Source organism: Mustela putorius, unplaced genomic scaffold, assembly GCF_011764305.1.
Source record: "Mustela putorius furo isolate JIRA1106 unplaced genomic scaffold, ASM1176430v1.1 tig00003898_pilon_pilon_pilon, whole genome shotgun sequence".
NCBI lineage: Eukaryota > Metazoa > Chordata > Mammalia > Carnivora > Mustelidae > Mustela > Mustela putorius.
The window spans coordinates 15,586,577-15,603,334 of NW_025422047.1; the positions used below are offsets into that span (position 1 = coordinate 15,586,577).

At 33.8% G+C, this 16,758-nt stretch overlaps 2 protein-coding genes across 9 annotated transcripts in view; one reads left to right on the forward strand and one right to left on the reverse strand.

Annotated features, from left to right (window-relative positions):
* Positions 1-4,220, forward strand: part of FGF7 (fibroblast growth factor 7) — a 54,734-nt gene extending 50,514 nt beyond the window's left edge. For all 3 annotated transcript variants that reach the window (XM_004751354.3, XM_004751355.3, XM_013055520.2), the window contains exon 4: positions 550-4,220. In XM_004751354.3, the coding sequence (XP_004751411.1) occupies positions 550-744 (195 nt within the window). In that variant the 3' untranslated portion in view covers positions 745-4,220. The remainder of the gene's footprint in view (positions 1-549) is intronic.
* Positions 1-16,758, reverse strand: part of FAM227B (family with sequence similarity 227 member B) — a 194,366-nt gene that overhangs the window by 122,048 nt on the left and 55,560 nt on the right. The window lies entirely within an intron of this gene.

Sequence of the window (16,758 nt, forward strand, 5' to 3'; positions counted from 1 at the left end):
CCACAGCCCAGCAATCATGATTAACTGGCACAGGCTTATTATATAATAATATAGGTTTAACTGAATGAATGACTGAACAAATGAATAGTTGGATGACTGTACAAATAAACTTAATTTTTCTATCACAATTGCAGGTAGTATAGTAGTAAATGAAGAAAGGTGTGAAATATGTCCTTTCATTGAGGGAGGCAGATGCTCTGCCAATCATATCAAGTCTCATCAGTTAGGGAATGACTGACTTGGGCATGGTAATATGAGAGCTGCTACTTAGAATGAAATAGATCCTAACACTAAAGATTAGTAGCAACTAATGGCCAAAAAGTCAGATGTTTGAAAATATGCTGCATAACTAAATATGTGTCATTTTATCTTTTTAAAAAATTTTAAGATGTCTATTTTTTTGCAAATGCTAATTTATATCTAACAAACTGCAGTAGGTCCACTGAAAAAAGAAAAGATCATATATGATTTAATTTTACTAAATATTACTGCTTACTATTTGAGTCCCTCTAAAAATAATCTGGATAATGTTGTTTGTTGTTTTAACAGAAAGAATGCAATGAAGATTGCAACTTCAAAGAATTAATTCTGGAAAACCATTACAACACATATGCATCAGCTAAATGGACACACAACGGAGGAGAAATGTTTGTTGCTTTAAATCAAAAGGGGGTTCCTGTAAGGGGGAAAAAAACGAAGAAAGAACAAAAAACAGCCCACTTTCTTCCTATGGCAATAACATAATCATATATGGTATATAAGAAACCAGTTCCAGCAGGGAGATTTCTTTAAGTGGACTGTTTTCTTTCTTTTTCTCTTTTCTTTTCTTTCTTTCTTTGTTTTTTTTTTTTTTTTTTAAGTATCCAAGAAAGGCTGGAAAACTACTGAAAAACTGATCAAGCTGGACTTGCGCATGTATGTTTATTTTAAGAGACTGCATTAAAGAAAGATTTGAAAAAAATATACACAAAAATCAGATTTAGTAACTAAAAGTTGTAAAAAATTGTAAAACTGGTTGTACAATCATGATGTTAGTAATAGTAATGTTTTTTCTTAAATTAATTTACCCTTAAGAGTATGTTAGATTTGATTATCTGGTAATGATTATTTAAATATTCCTATCTGCTTATAAAATGGCTGCTATAATAATAATAATGCAGATGATGTTATAAAAGATATGTCAGACCTAAAGGCTGCTGGAATGATTTGTCAGATAATCAAGCCAATACAAACTATGGAAGATGAGCAGTATTTGAAAGTTTTTTTAGTGAAAAATTATAATCCACTTAAATTCTAATTGGAAAAGAAAGAATATTCTCAAGAATTCTAGTATGGAATGGAATCAAATAGGTAGTTTTACAAAAGAAAAATATTAGAAAATGCTTATACCTATTAACAAGACAATGCTGCTCAAACTGAAAGGATAATGGCTTAATGGAGATTTTCAAAAATCTTGTATATAAAATAGCAATAATGATGACAATACTGTATTTCATCTCACTTGGCACAAAATAACATCTTATAATCCCTGAAAGTAAAATTGAGAAATCTTTAAGTTTTTTTCAAGTAACATAATCTTTTGTATAATTCATATTTGGGAATATGTCTTTTAATAATGTTCTTCCCATAAGTAATCATGCTTTTTCTCTGTGGTTATAGCATTAAACTCTATTTTAAGTTGTATTTGAATTTTATTGTTTTGTTATTTAAGTTTATGTTATTTATAAAAAAAACCTTAATAAGCTGTATCTGTTTCATATGCTTTTAATTCTAAAGCAATAGCAAAACTGTCTGGCTCAACAGCAAGTTACCCTTCCCCCTCATGACCAACACCAAGTCTAGTATATAGCATGTGGGCCAGCAAATCCTGGATGGCAGACAAAAATGACAGCCTGCAGCAATTCTTACAATAGATGTCGCACAGGGAACAATACAAAAATGTGAAATATATTTGGCCACATAGTGTTGTCAATTAGATTGGATCATATAAGTAAAATCACTGCAGATACAAGAACTTAAAGGATTTTAAAGTTAGAATATGCTTGAGTTCATGAGTAGAAAAGTGCCATACTTTTAAAATTTGCATACTTAAGAGTTAGTAATTTTCTAATGTCTAGAAATTTCTGCCATTCAAAATATTGCCACATGGAAAGTTCTTTTCCTGATAGATGGCAAGAGCAAAATGCCTAAAAAGGAAATATAATTAGGGATTTGAGGACCTGAATATCACAAAAGCTTTGAGGTGAGGCTACAGGTAATAAGCTTATCTGTAAGATAAAGATAAATTTCACTTCATAATTCTTTGATTGGCAGATTTGGTAGCACTTTATGTGTTTACCAATTGGAGGCCAACATTTATCTAATTAAATTTAGATACTATTGGAATGTTTATCATTGTGCTTTTAATTTCAAAATATTCCTCATCAAGTCCCTTTATTTTATATAAATATTATTGACTAATACATTTATAGGCAAAAGTTAAATAAAAAGACTAAATCAACAGGAACAACAGATTCATTTCATATTCTTGCAGTTCACCTATATGTCCAAGTGGCAGGAAGCTAGAAAGAACTGCCCTTTCTCAGATACACTCTGGGACATGCTATGATTGATATTCTGAACTGCTCTCTAATTCATAGGCCTTCCTAGCCTAGGTTCCTAGATCAGGTTTCTATGGCTGAGGTCTTGTCAAAATATCAAGGGTAGAGGAGAAACTATGCTTTTCCTTAGTGCTTAGCAGAATGTCTAACCATAATCAATTTTTATATGAATTCATTCAATGTTTGATTATTAAAGAAAATTCAGACTAAGACTAATCTTTCTTCATTTTTAAAAGTTAGGGCAAAACATGATGATATAAAATTTGAACAGAGACTATATATATATATATATATAATTACACAGCAAAGCTAATTAAGCACACCAAATTTAGCAGTAAATCCAATCTGGTAGTGTTTCTAGAAACACTTCTAATTCATTTTTTATCTCTCCCCCCTTTAAAAACTTATCATGCAAATTTTAGAAAATAAAATCAGTACTAGTTACATACATTTAGAATTCTAGAATATTAAAACGGTCTCTTGTATTCATCTGTAGACCAGGAAACTGAGATTGTGATACATCCATAGTAGCTGGTTAGGTAGAAAGAGGTCACCAAAGTCTAGGTCACTTAGGATGTATTTCATACCGTTAGATTATTAGGATTATTAGCTAGTAGTTTCCTTCTTTAAAAAAATTTCTATTGAGGGGTGCCTGGATGGGTCAGTTGGTTGGGTCCAACTCTTGATCTGGGCTTGGGTCATGATCTCAGGGTTGGTATTGGAGCCACACATCAGGCTCCATGATGGGTGTGGAACCTGTTTAAGATTTTCTATCTCCCTTTGCCCCTGGCACCACCCCCTCATGTTTGCACTCTCTCTCAAAACAATTTCTTTTTTATTGAGATATGATATTTATGTTTGTATGCAAAGGCAATGTATGCTTTGGCAATTCACTTCATATACAATAATTAGTCTATACTGTGATGATTTGACTCAAGAGGAGGAAAGATATGATTCAATTTCTAATCCTGGTTCCTATTCTACTCTTACATGTACTCCTTTATTTACAAATGGGGAACAGCAAGCAAAATGTCCATATAAATGGAGTAATCTTTTCTAAAATGTTCTTTGAAAGGGAAAATCAGTTAAATTCATGGGTTTCCAATAAGGAAGGAAAAAATTAAATGAAAGAATATAAACTGCTAACAATAGAATAAAAAGACATTTTCAATGCAATTAGCGAACTAAAACATTTTTTTTGTTAAAAAAAAAGCCATAGTATAAATTATCAGCCTTTGAGTTGGCTATAAATTGACCTAATGATAAGAAAGAAGGGATGCTGGAGATAAATTCTTAGTTTCTATCTCTCAGAGTTTGCTCCTCGGTTTCTCTAGAGTTACAAAGAACATACAGATGGACTACAAGACCAACTGCAGGAAAAGCAATTCTATAACCACAAATGCACTAAAGTAGTGTCTCTCAAAATTGTCTACTGAAATAACAATAATAGTAGAAGTAAAGAATGAGGGTCTAGGGAATAATGTAAAGGTGGCACACAAAATTTCTTGAAAATCTTTTTTCTCTTAAAACTCATGTGATTTTTGTAATTTATTTCATAATATATTTGTGTTTGCACTAATATAAAATTTACACCAATAAACAAAAGTGATACATCAGAAAGATTTACAAGGCTTATCATGCAGTTTCATTTACATCACTACCCTATTGCCATATACCTGGACATGAATAAGACACAGGAGATACCTACCGTTTATTATCCAACTTTACACATAGATGACACATGGCCATAGAAAATAAAAACTTTATCTAAAGTTCACTAGGAATAGGAATGATATTAAAAATATTTAATGACCAGAATGAATGGTTACAGGTCAATTAGAATATGCCACTTATCTATCAGAACAGATACAGGTCACTGTAACTACCTTGTGGGTATCAGATGATTGATTATTAGCTGTGACTATTTCTATGATCACTCTGAAACAGTTTTCAGAGAGTATCTCTTAATTGGTCTCTATGATTTGAGTTCTTAATATGCATCTTAATATGAAATAGTTCATTAAAATTTATAACTGTTTCAGCATTGTTGTCAGGCTACTCTTTGTTTGACTTCTATATTTATTCAACAAAGCTGCTGCTTTCAATGAGGTTGATGTTCCTTCAGGCCATATTTACTCCCATTCATCCTCTAACTTTGAATGGTTTGTTAAGAAAATGCACTTTCTCTTATGCTGAGGAGACTTGGCAGGAAGCAAAAAATAATAAAATAAATAAAAATTAAAAAGAAAATAATAAAAAAAATAATAAAGTCCAACTCTCTTCCCCCACATCCCTGTATTTACTCTCCCCTGAGTACATTTCTTCTTACATGTTCCTTTTACTTCCTGATAATTATGTGGTTCCAGTTTCCACATCCTCATCATTGAAATTATGAGAATCTATACAAACTTATTTTCTTTCCTATTACCAGAACTTACAATAACTGAAATATGAGATAAATAATAATATTTAGCTTACAGATGGCAGGACTTTCTTCTTGACAAATCCAGCCATGTGTTAGTTATAGATTGTTATTTAACAAATTATCTTAACACTTAATGGCTTAAAACAGCAAATATTTATTGTCGCATGTTTTATGTGGTCAGGAAACTGGACATGGGTTGGCCAGTACTCTCTAGTTAGAATCTCTCATAAGGCTACAATCAAGGTGTTGGCCAGGGCTATGGACATCTATTATTTCAATGCTTAGCTTAGAAAGGGATTCACCTTGAGTCCTCACTGGTTGTTGGCTCAAAATATCACTTTCTTACCACATGAGCCTCTCTATAGCACTATTTAAACCATGGCAGTTTGTTTCCTACACAGCAAGGAACCAGGCAGAATGCCCAAAATGGAAGCCACAGTTTTTTTAGAACCTAATATTGAGAGTGATATTCCATTACTTCTGCCTATACAAGGTAAGGAAATTACACAAAGGCATAAATACCAAAAAGCAGGGATCATCAGATACCATCTTAAAGGCTGCCTAACACAAATAGTAAGTGGGATTTTTTAAGGTCACTGCCACAAGAAAGGATTCTTTAGGGTCTAATAAGAATAATTCATAGCTTTTCTTGGTGAGCCATTCAGCAGAGAAAAATAAGCATATTCTCTGTGGCAACATTCTTGATACTTCCTGAGGGATACTGTATAGCCCATTCTTGCAAAGGTAATTGAGAAAAAGTTGGAACCACAGTTTAGACTGCCTATTAGCTTGAGCTGTGCCTCTTTAGAACTCCTAATATAGCTGGAAAACTAACAGTATTACTTTACCTATATATGAAGGGTGTGACCCAGCCTTCAGACCCAATCTGATGATAATCCTGCCTTCCACTTCCCTACCTCAAGAGAGTAAAATCATATATACCAGCTGAAACCTCCTTGAGCCATAGAGTCTTGTTCTAGATGGCAGAGGCAATCAATCACAAGTTGCATATGACCATGTGAGATAAAAAGACCTAAAAAGACTTGAAAAACAATCAATTTTAATGCTAGATGCATATTGGAATAATCTGGGATTTTTTTTTTTTTTTTAAGAAAATGAGGCCTAGCCCCCAGCCCAGGTGAATTGCATCAGTGTATCTAGGATGGACACAGGCAGTGCTATTTTTAAAGCACCCCAGGAGATACTAAGGTACCTATGCATTTGAGAACTAATTGGCTAAATGGGGGGTGGGGGTAAAAGTGAGAAAGGAAATCCCTTTAGGACCTATACCTGGTTCTTATTTTTGTTTCTTCCTTAAAGACTCTGAAAAAGCCTTATGTTGCTTCCCATCTTAATTCCATATTTTCCAATATGATTTCAAAGTCTACGGTGCTTCTTGGATCCCTGGTTTTCCTAGATGCCTTTACATCTTTGTTACTCATGTTTGAGACTAAAAGGAAATGCAAACACTAGAAAGAGAGCTACAATTGTCTTTGCATTCAGTCAATTATGGGGTATAAACTGTGCAAAGGGTACCCCCACATACACCATAGTCCTTTTTCAAACAGAGCAGCCACAGTGATTCTGTTAAGTTGTATTTCAGATTATGCAATTCCTCTGTTCAAAGCTGCAATTGTTTCCCATATTACTCAAGACAAAAATCAGAGTTTTTAGAGTTGCCTATGGAGTGGCAATGGAAAAGGTCAGTGATTAAAAACTTGGATGTTAAATTAGGTGTGGGCAAGACAACAGGGAAAAATAACAACAATCAGAATTATGCATGCAGATTCCTTGGCAGATATCATTGAATTCTCTGTACACTGTAGGCAATATTTAGTGGGCATGATAATTATTAGAATCATACTCAGAGAGTTCATAGCCCCACATAAAATCTGATAAATGAATGCACATTGCTATGTCTGAAGTAAAAAAAAAAAAAAAAGATTGAAGGCATGCATATATCAATTTTACAAAATTTTTCTATTAATCAATCAATTCATGAATCTGATAGCCTAGATAAATGAGAAGACCTCTATTTTACTTCTCTTTAATTGATCTATCATTGGTTATTTTGGTTGTTTCAAACTTTCCACTAACAGAAATATGAATCTCCTTGCTATATACTTTCTATTTTTGATTATTTTCTTTTTTTCAAAGACTTTATTTGAGAGAAATCGAGCAAGTGAGAGAGAAAGAGAGAGAGAGAGAGCAAGCACACAGAAATAGGGGTGGGGGAGAGGCAGAGGGAGGGGGACTAACAGACTTCTCCTGATGCAGAACTCAATCCCAGGACTCTGGGACCATGACACCCAAGCAGACAGCAGACATGTAACTGACTGAGCCACCATGCACCCTGGATTATTTTCTTAAGATTATTACACAAAATAAAATTATTAGACCCCCCCAAAAAATCATGTAAGAATGCAAATTGAAAAGCTGATTTTTAGAAAGCTTTTCCCAAATATATACTCCAACCAACAGTGTGTGGAAGTAGATAAACATTCTCTCTAATATTTACACTCAAAATTTAGTAGCTTTTATTCTTGTCTCTACTTTACCAAAACCCAGGCAACTTCTTTTTCGACATCTTTAGATGTATCTCTTTCTTGGTCCTTCTACAACCTCATGACCTCATGGCTAAAGTTAAGCAATAGTTCCTTAATCATTCTTCTGTCTCAAGTTCTTCCCCATCTCAGATGCTACCTAATTCCCAATCTTCCTAAAATACTACTTTGACTATGTCAGTTGAAGGTGAAGAATCCATGTTCTATATTGTCTATTGGATTTAAGTTCTTTAAAATATCATCCAAAGCTGTCAAACAATTAGCTCTACCTTACCTGTTCAATCTTCTCACTGCTCAACACAAACTTTATAGTTCCTTAGTCCACGGTGTTTATCCCAGGGTCTGTCTCTCCTCACCAACCCATAAGTTTTATAAGGAAAATGATCTTAGGTTTTTGTTCACTTATGTATCCCAAGCACCTTTGAAAGCCTCTGGCATAGAATAAGCACTCAGTAAATAGTCACTAAATAAACAGTTAAAACCAATTCCAATTCAGTGACAGAATAATGAGCGTACATCACTACAAAGCATGATTCCAATATTTAAGGAAGATACAAATGTAATTGTTACAAATGCATAGAAACATACCGCCTTGTTTTGTTCAAATCAGTGACCAAATCTCTCAGAAGAATTCAAATCCTTGTTATTCACTTCACCTTATCATGGCTTTTTCATGTCTCTCAATAAAGAATGTTAATGTATTTCATAATACAATGAGAATCCACTTTATTTTTCATGCTATCCTTCACCTCTGACAACTACTACCAACCAACAGATTAATGTATCTGGGGGAGGCATTTGCCAGTCACCCTGTGATAGACCACAGAAGATAATCTTATAAGCTAAATCAGTATTCAGAAAGTTGCTTGGTTGGGGCACCTGGGTGGCTCAGTGGGTTAAAGTTGCTTGGTAACATGGCATCAAAGCAAAGGGAGGTAAAATGGTTTTGAAAGATATATTAACCAAATTATTATAAAAATCAAATTCACAATGGTCAAATCTAGATAGTTCTGTAGAAACACTGCGGTTTCCGATTCTTCAGGCTATATCTATTTTGTGCCACATGTTGTTTATCCCACTTTTGTTCATATAGTCTTTCTCCACATAGTATGAAATACAACCAATGACAATACAATAATACAACTTATTAAATTACACACTGAGAGTTTATATCTCTGTCCATCTTAGTGTTTTGAGGTTTCCTCTCCCTTTAGCCATGCAAATTCCTTGGTTTTCTTTCAATATTGTATAATGAAAAGCACAATGTTGAGATTTCATTGGTTTAATTCTCAGAAAGCTACTTTATTTCCAAGTTTTAAGGGTTCTTTTTTATTGTCCCTAAGCATTGCTGACAGTGAAGAGGTAGCAAATTGATAGAGGTACAAATTAAAGTTGAAGTTGGTATTTGGGCTATTGTTCATTGGGGTATTACTGTTTCTGGAACATATCATTTGCTAAATATCACTAGTACTTGTATATGAAGTAACTAGTTACTAGCATACTAGTAACTAAGTTTCTTTTCTATTTCTTATCTCCCACAGCACTAAGTATAATGATTGATACACATAGGTACTTAAAAGTTACGTATTAACTGAATATAAGGATATTTTACTGCATACAGTTTAAACTACAGTTTATAAAAAATCATGAAGTATTTTAACTTTTTAACTTTCAAGTCCATATAAAGAGAAAATTTGGGTTTAAAAACTAGAGGAGAGGTATAAAAATAGTTTTTCAAAAATGATCTTCATTTGAGTTTAAAAGGCTATATGGTGTTCCACAATAAGAGAAGTGAAGATTAAAAATTTAGTCTTATAAATAGTCTAACAATACACTGGTTAAAGGGAGCTGGCTTGTAAATCCTGAGTCATTCCAGATACTGAAATTCTATAACTGCTTACATTCCAGTCCTAAAAAGGGAGATATGCCATTTGGTTTGGAAGGCAAATTTTAACTATCTGCTGTCTACTTTGTTAAAAACAAGAACAGAACTTTTTTTTTAGTTTAAATTTTGGAGAAAATTAAGCCCACATGATAATAAACATCTCAAATGTCAAGGAGAAATTATGGTTAAATACAGTTTGGATTAGAAGAAGCAATTCTAAGACAGCATTATACACGGAGCATAGGTTATTTTATTTCTTGAAAGTCATATATATGCACACATGCATATATACATCCACTCATGTTTTACCCCAATTCTGCCCTTCACCTGCCTTAGCATCCCTCTAGCACACAGATAAATATATTTATACACACAAGGCACACACACGAGATACACACAAACATACATGGACATGCACACAACTATAGAGGGGGAAGAGTTCTAAAATAATAAATCTAAGTCACCAGTCTCTGTTGCTAATTCTACCTCAATAGTCAACAGCAACTTGGGAAGCTTATTCAGTATTTAAGAATAAAAGTAATAGCATAATAAAATGTTAAAGAGGGGGAATATAGAAATAATCTAATCTAATCACGTCAGTTTTTTCAGTTGGGAAGGTTATGTAACATGATCAAAGAATTCAAGTCTTTAATGTGCAAATTGAATACATCAGCACTGAAGAAATATTAGTAACTGTAGAAAATTTTCCAAATCGAAACATACTTATGGCCTAGTAATAAATTATCTGAGTCTTATGTTTAGGGGATTCTCCATAGTGATTACGGAGTCCAGCATGGGGATAAGTAACACAGAAACTGTAAAACAACAAGCAGGATATGATAGCTCTCAAATGCTATGGAGCATTCCTTCCCAGTAGCCCTCAAGCTTTTTGGTCTCAGGGTTCTTTTATACTCTTAAGGATAACTGAAGATGCCAAAGAACTTTTGTTTAATGGATTCTGTATCTATTAGTATTCCCTATAATAGAAATTAAAACTGAGAAATCTTGAGTATTTGTTCATTAAAAATAATAGTAATAAACTCATTTCTTATTAAAATAAATAGTATCTTTATAGAAAAGCTAGCTATTTTTAAAATTTTTTTATTTAAATCCCAGTTAGTTAACCTAATGTAGTATTAGTGTCAGGTACACGATAGAGCGATTCAACTCTTCAATACATCACCTGGTGCTCCTCACAAATGACCTCCTTAATCCCCATCCTATTTCACCCATCCCTCGACCCACCTCCCTTCTGGTAACCATCAGTTTTTCTCTATAATTAAGAGTCTGTTTCCTGGTTTGCTTCTCTCCTTTTTTATCCCCTTTGTTTTGTTTCTTAAATTCCTCATATGAGTGAAATCATATTGTATTTGTCTTTCTCTGACTGACTTATTTCACTTAGTATTATACTCTCTAGTTTCATTCATGTAATTGCAAAGGGCAAAATTTCATTCTTTTTTAATAGCTGAGTAATATTCCATTGTGTGTGTATGTGCATATATAACATCTTATTTTTTTCTTGGAAAAAAAAACTATTTTCAAGAAAAGTTTTGAGAAGAATAACATTATTTCACATTTTAAAAATCTCTTTAACATCTGCCTTAGTAGAAGACAGCATTCCAATATTTACTTCTGCATTTGTTTTGTTGTGGTACATTTTAAAAGAATATATTTGTATATTAATGTATATGAAGAAAATCTGGTATCACACATATATTTGGAAAAATGAGTATTTGAGTTGCCTTCTCATATAATTGTGAATATTCTTTGATAGTACACCAAAACTTGACAGGTTGTAACTTCTTAATGGTGGGTTGAAATGTGGATTCTAAAATCACATTTTAAAAATGCATGTATTATTTTTAAAAATACAATGTACTGATCATTTGAAAAATACTGGTTCTGTGAGTTATGCAGATCTTCTAAACGTTAACACATTTCTTTATATATCAAAAAATAACATTTATTAATATCACCACTGACCTATTAGGCAGTCTGGTTCTGTGAGTTATGCAGATCTTCTAAACGTTAACACATTTCTTTATATATCAAAAAATAACATTTATTAATATCACCACTGACCTATTAGGCAGTCTTTAAGTATTGAAAAACTATCAATATTGTGGTGATAGAAGTATATTCTCCAAAATTTTTCTTTGATACTCAAATTTTTTTGCTTTTATTTTTTTAAAATTTCTTTTCTGTGTTCTAGAATTCATTGTTTATGCACGACACCCAATGCTCCATGCAATACATGCCCTCCTTAATACCCACCTTATTATTGGTCACAGCAAAAGCATTCTATACATAAGGATTACTACACTACTCAATTCAAAATGTGTGTCTCCCCTTTCCATAATACAGAATTGTCTCTATGTAGCTCCTGCCCAGCCACAGCTTTTATTTTCTAGCCCTCCTTATATCTAAATACAGCTATGGCTTGTCCTCACTAATGGCATCTGATTGAAAGTGATATGGGTAACTTCTGAGCCAAAACTTTTTAAAAGAGAGGTATAATTGACATCAGGTATTAATTTCAAGTAGTGTACAATATAATGGTTTGTTATATGTATATACTGCAAGATGATCACCACAGTAAGTCAATTAATGTCCATGACCATATATTGTTGCCAAGTTTTTTTCTTGCAATGAGAATTTTCAAGATCCACTCTCCAACCTACTTTCAAATATGTAATACAGTATTATAAACTAACTCACTATGCTACACTTCATAGTCCCATGAGGTATTCATTTTATAACTGGAAATTTAAAACTTTAGCCAAGACTTTTAATACTTCTCTTATATTTTCCTGGTGCAGATTAATTCTAATGGCTATCCAGTTCTATAGGTTGGTGACCCTAGAAGGCAGAAACAGCCTGGATCTCTGAAACACTATGTGGAGGAGAGGTACTCATTGATCACTAGCTAAAATAAAAACTCAGCAAGATACCTTTAAAGGCAGGCTAGGGGCCTAGAAAAATATAAAAGTTTCAAAGTTCAAATAAACACATAGATTTCCTAGTAGTCACAATCTAAGTAGAAATTTAGAGAAAAAAACTATTTCATAAAAACCAAACCAAACCAAACCCAGACCCGTCTTTATGGAATTCATGACTTTTTGAAATTGTACAATCGCCCTTTTAGTTTCCCTGCCAAAAACATTGGTGCATCGCAGACCTGTGCTTTCCCAGTGGAGGCTCAGTTACTTTCAGAAGATTAGAAATTCCAACCCTTTGTTGTCACTGCACTTCCGGACTACTTTGGCCCCAGAATGTGGGTTTCTAATTCCCCAAACCACTGCTATTTCTAGAGGAATCCATATACAAAGTTTGGAAATAAGTGAAATTTCCCCCCAGTCTTCTGCTCTTTTTGACCCTTCTAGTAATATATCTCCCTCCTTCCTTCTCATGTATTAAAATTTGATCCCAAAAAAGGATCTAAAAACTCATTCACATTAGTCATGAATGAAGGATTAAGGCTATGGCTACTCTTATAAGTTGCAACTCTTATCCTATGATGACAATTTTAAGCCTTAATGTACTTGTAAGCTTGTAAAATTAAATGACTAAGAGGAAGCATGTGAGTTTGGCTATGAGTTCAGACTCTAAGGCCAGAATTTCCTGGATATGAATTCATATTCCACTACTTACCAGTTATGTGACCTTGGGTAAGTTATTACTTAATTTCTTATGCTTCAGTTTTCTTACTTTATAAGGGATAATAAAAGTGAACTGCTACATAAGAATATTACTAATAAGGCTATATAGAAAAAGTTAATAGACATTATGAAGTTCATACTTCAAATTGAAGATTTATATGTTTAAGATAAATTATTAAATTTTAATGTTGAGCACTATATGAAAGGAGACACCCATAAACCCCTAATCTGCTCTCCCAAACTTAGAAGATCGCATCCAGAAATAGAAAAATCTATTCATGTTTTAGAATCAAATATAAAAAGTATTTTTCAAATATTTAGGGTTAAGTAAAATATATGATACATTTTATCAAGATTTCCTGTTATTAAAATTAAGTTTGTTTGAATCAAATATAATATTTATGTTATTTCAGGTGAAAATGGTCATTAAAATACAGTTTAAAAACTCAAGCATTGTAATTCACCACCCAGAATCTTCTTCATATTAGATTGCAATACATGGATACTGAAATAATAACTTCTGAAAAACCAAGGATTATCATGAAACAACATATAAATAAGGGATGTTTGAAATAAACATTATTGAAATAAAAGCTCACAAACAGTATTTCCTAGAAAAAGAGAAAAAAACCTTCTTGACTGTCTATTGAGCAACTTCACTATGTTTTCTTTACAGTCAAAAAAATTGGCTAATACTTAATATTTTAAATTATTGAATATTGATTATTGTTAATTTTTGAAATGCAAAATGGTTTCATGTATTTTGTTTTTGTAAAGAACATAAAAACAATATTACATATTATAAACAGTGTGGATGCCCACAAATTTCAGTATAGTCATTGCCTTTGGAAAGGGGGAGATAGATTTAGAAATGATACCAAAAAAACACCCTGTAAATAAAAGGCATATAAGGCAAATACGGAAATATACAAATATTTATTACATGTGGGAAATGTTCTTTACTGTTCTGCATGCTTACCTAAAATACAGTAATAAAAACATATCTATGAGGAGACTTCTACATAAGATGATGAGATAAACACTGCTACTTTAGTCTATCTCCCACTGCTCAGTTAACTTACTATGAAACATAAATAGGAAAATCTGCATCAGCACCAGAACACAGTTTTATAAACTGGTATTATATGTGAAGCCTATGAAATAAAACCAAATTTGTAGAAGTCTTTGAAAATATTTTATCACATGAAGGGACAGTACATGGGAGGAGATCTTGAAAGATCCACATCTCCATTGGCAGAAGCTTAAGATGTTTTCCAAAGAAAACTTTCAGGTGGCTTACAAATATAGAAAAAGATGCTCACCATCATTTATCATCAGTGAAATAAAAATCAAACCCATGATGAGAAACCACCTCATACTTGTCAGAATGGCTAAAATTAATAACACAAAACCAACAGGTGTTTGTGAGGATGAGGACACTGGTGGTGGGAATACAAACTGGTGCACCCACTCTGGAGAACAGTATGGAGGTTCCCCAAAAGGTTAAATGTAGAACACTATGATCCAGCAGTTATATTACTAGGTATATATCCAAAGGAGATAATAATACAAACTGAAGATTCAAAGGGGTACATATACCCTGATGTTTATAGCACCATTATCAACAATATCCAAACTATGGAGAGAGCGTAGATATCCATCAACCGATGAGTGGATAAAGAAGATGTGAAAAAAATATATATATATATATTTACATAAAATGGAATGTTACTCAGCTATCAAAAAGAATGAAATCTTGTCATTTGCAATGATGTTAATGGAGGTAGAGTATATTATGCCAAGTGAAATAAGTCAGTGAGAGAAAGACAAATACCATATGATCTCATATATATGTGGAATTTAAGAAAGAAAACAGATTACATATGGGAAGGGGGGAAAATGTTGTTCACATTTACCAAGTGAACAAACTTCAGTGGCCTTTTTCTTATTTTTTTTTTTCATTGATCCCTATACAATTCGGTTTTTATGCTGCAGCAGTTCATCAGTTATAGCATACCATGTGAAAATCTTTCTCTAGAAATTTTATTTCCTCAGTGTTAGGAGGATACTCTCCAATGACAGAATGAAATTTTTTGTTTAAATGTCTGAAACAGAGTTACTCTCCCTCCCTCATCAGGCTGGCCATGTAAGCTTCTGTCTCACTTGAAATATTTGGCTAAGACCTTTACTAGGTCTCAGTGGAGCTTAGGGAAATGCAAGAATTAAATTATCACTAGGAAAAAAATCTAGGAAGATTGTCATTAATATCAAGACACATTCCAGTGACATTCTCCAATTTTAAAGACAATTTAAAAAATCTTGGAAACAACGAGGTCGGGAGGAGTCAAGATGGCGGAGAAGTAGGAGGCTGAGACTACATCAGGTAGCAGGAGATGACCTAGATAGCTTATCTAAAGATTACAAACACCTACAAATCCAACAGGATATCGCAGAGAAGAAGAACAGCGATTCTAGAAACAGAAAATCAACCAATTTCTGAAAGGTAGGACTGGCGGAGAAGTGAATCCAAAATGACAGGAAGATAGACAGCGGGGGAAGGGGCCAGCTCCTGGCAAGCGGTGGAGCAACGGAGCACAAAATCAGGACTTCTAAAAATCTGTTCCACTGAGGGACATCGCTCCAGAGGCTAAACCGGGTGAAGCCCACGTGGGGTCAGCATGGCCTCAGGTCCCGCAGGGTCACAGAAAGACCGGGGGTGTCTGAGTGTCACAGAGCTTGCAGGTATTAGAACAGGGAAGCCGGCTACAGAGACAGAGCCGAGGAGTGAGCTCTCCGCTCGGGGTTACCTTGAACAGGTCACAGGCTCGGTGAGCTCGGAGCATGGCCGGAGGCCAGGGAGACGGGAGTAATTGGGTGTTATTCTCTGAGGGTGCACTGAGGAGTGGGGCCCTGAGCTCTCGGATCCTCTGGGCCAGACACTGGGAGGCCGCCATTTTCATTCCCATCCTCTGGAACTCTACGGGAAGCGTTCAGGGAATAAAAGCTCCTGAAAGCAAACCCCAGCTGATTACTCAGCCTGGTCCCTGGTAAGGGCAGTGAAATTCCGCCTGGGGCAAAGACACTTGAGAATCACTACAACAGGCCCCTCCCCCAGAAGATCAACAAGAAATCCAGCCAGGATCAAGTTCACCTATAAAGGAGTGCAGGTTCAATACCCAGGAGAGCAGCAGAATTCCAGAGGAGGAGAAAGCAAAGCACAGAACTCATGGCTTTCTCCCCATGATTCTTTAGTTTTGCAGTTAATTTAATTTTTTCTTCTTTTTCAATTTTTTTTCTCCTTCCGCTAAACTTTTTTTAACTTTTACCCTTATATTTTTTAATGTTTTTAAACTAGTTTATCTAATATATATATATATTTTTCTTTTTTATATTTTTTCTTTATTCGTTTTTTTTTTAATTGTTTCTTTTTTTTTTTCTGAACCTCTTTTTACCCCCTTTCTCCCCCCCCCCATGATTTGGGATCTCTTCTGATTTGGTTAAAGCATATTTTCCTGGGATCTTTGCCACAAATTTAGTATTTTACTTGCTCCTTCATATACTCTTATCTGGACAAAATGACAAGGCAGAAAAATTCACCACAAAAAAAAAGAACAAGAGGCAGTAC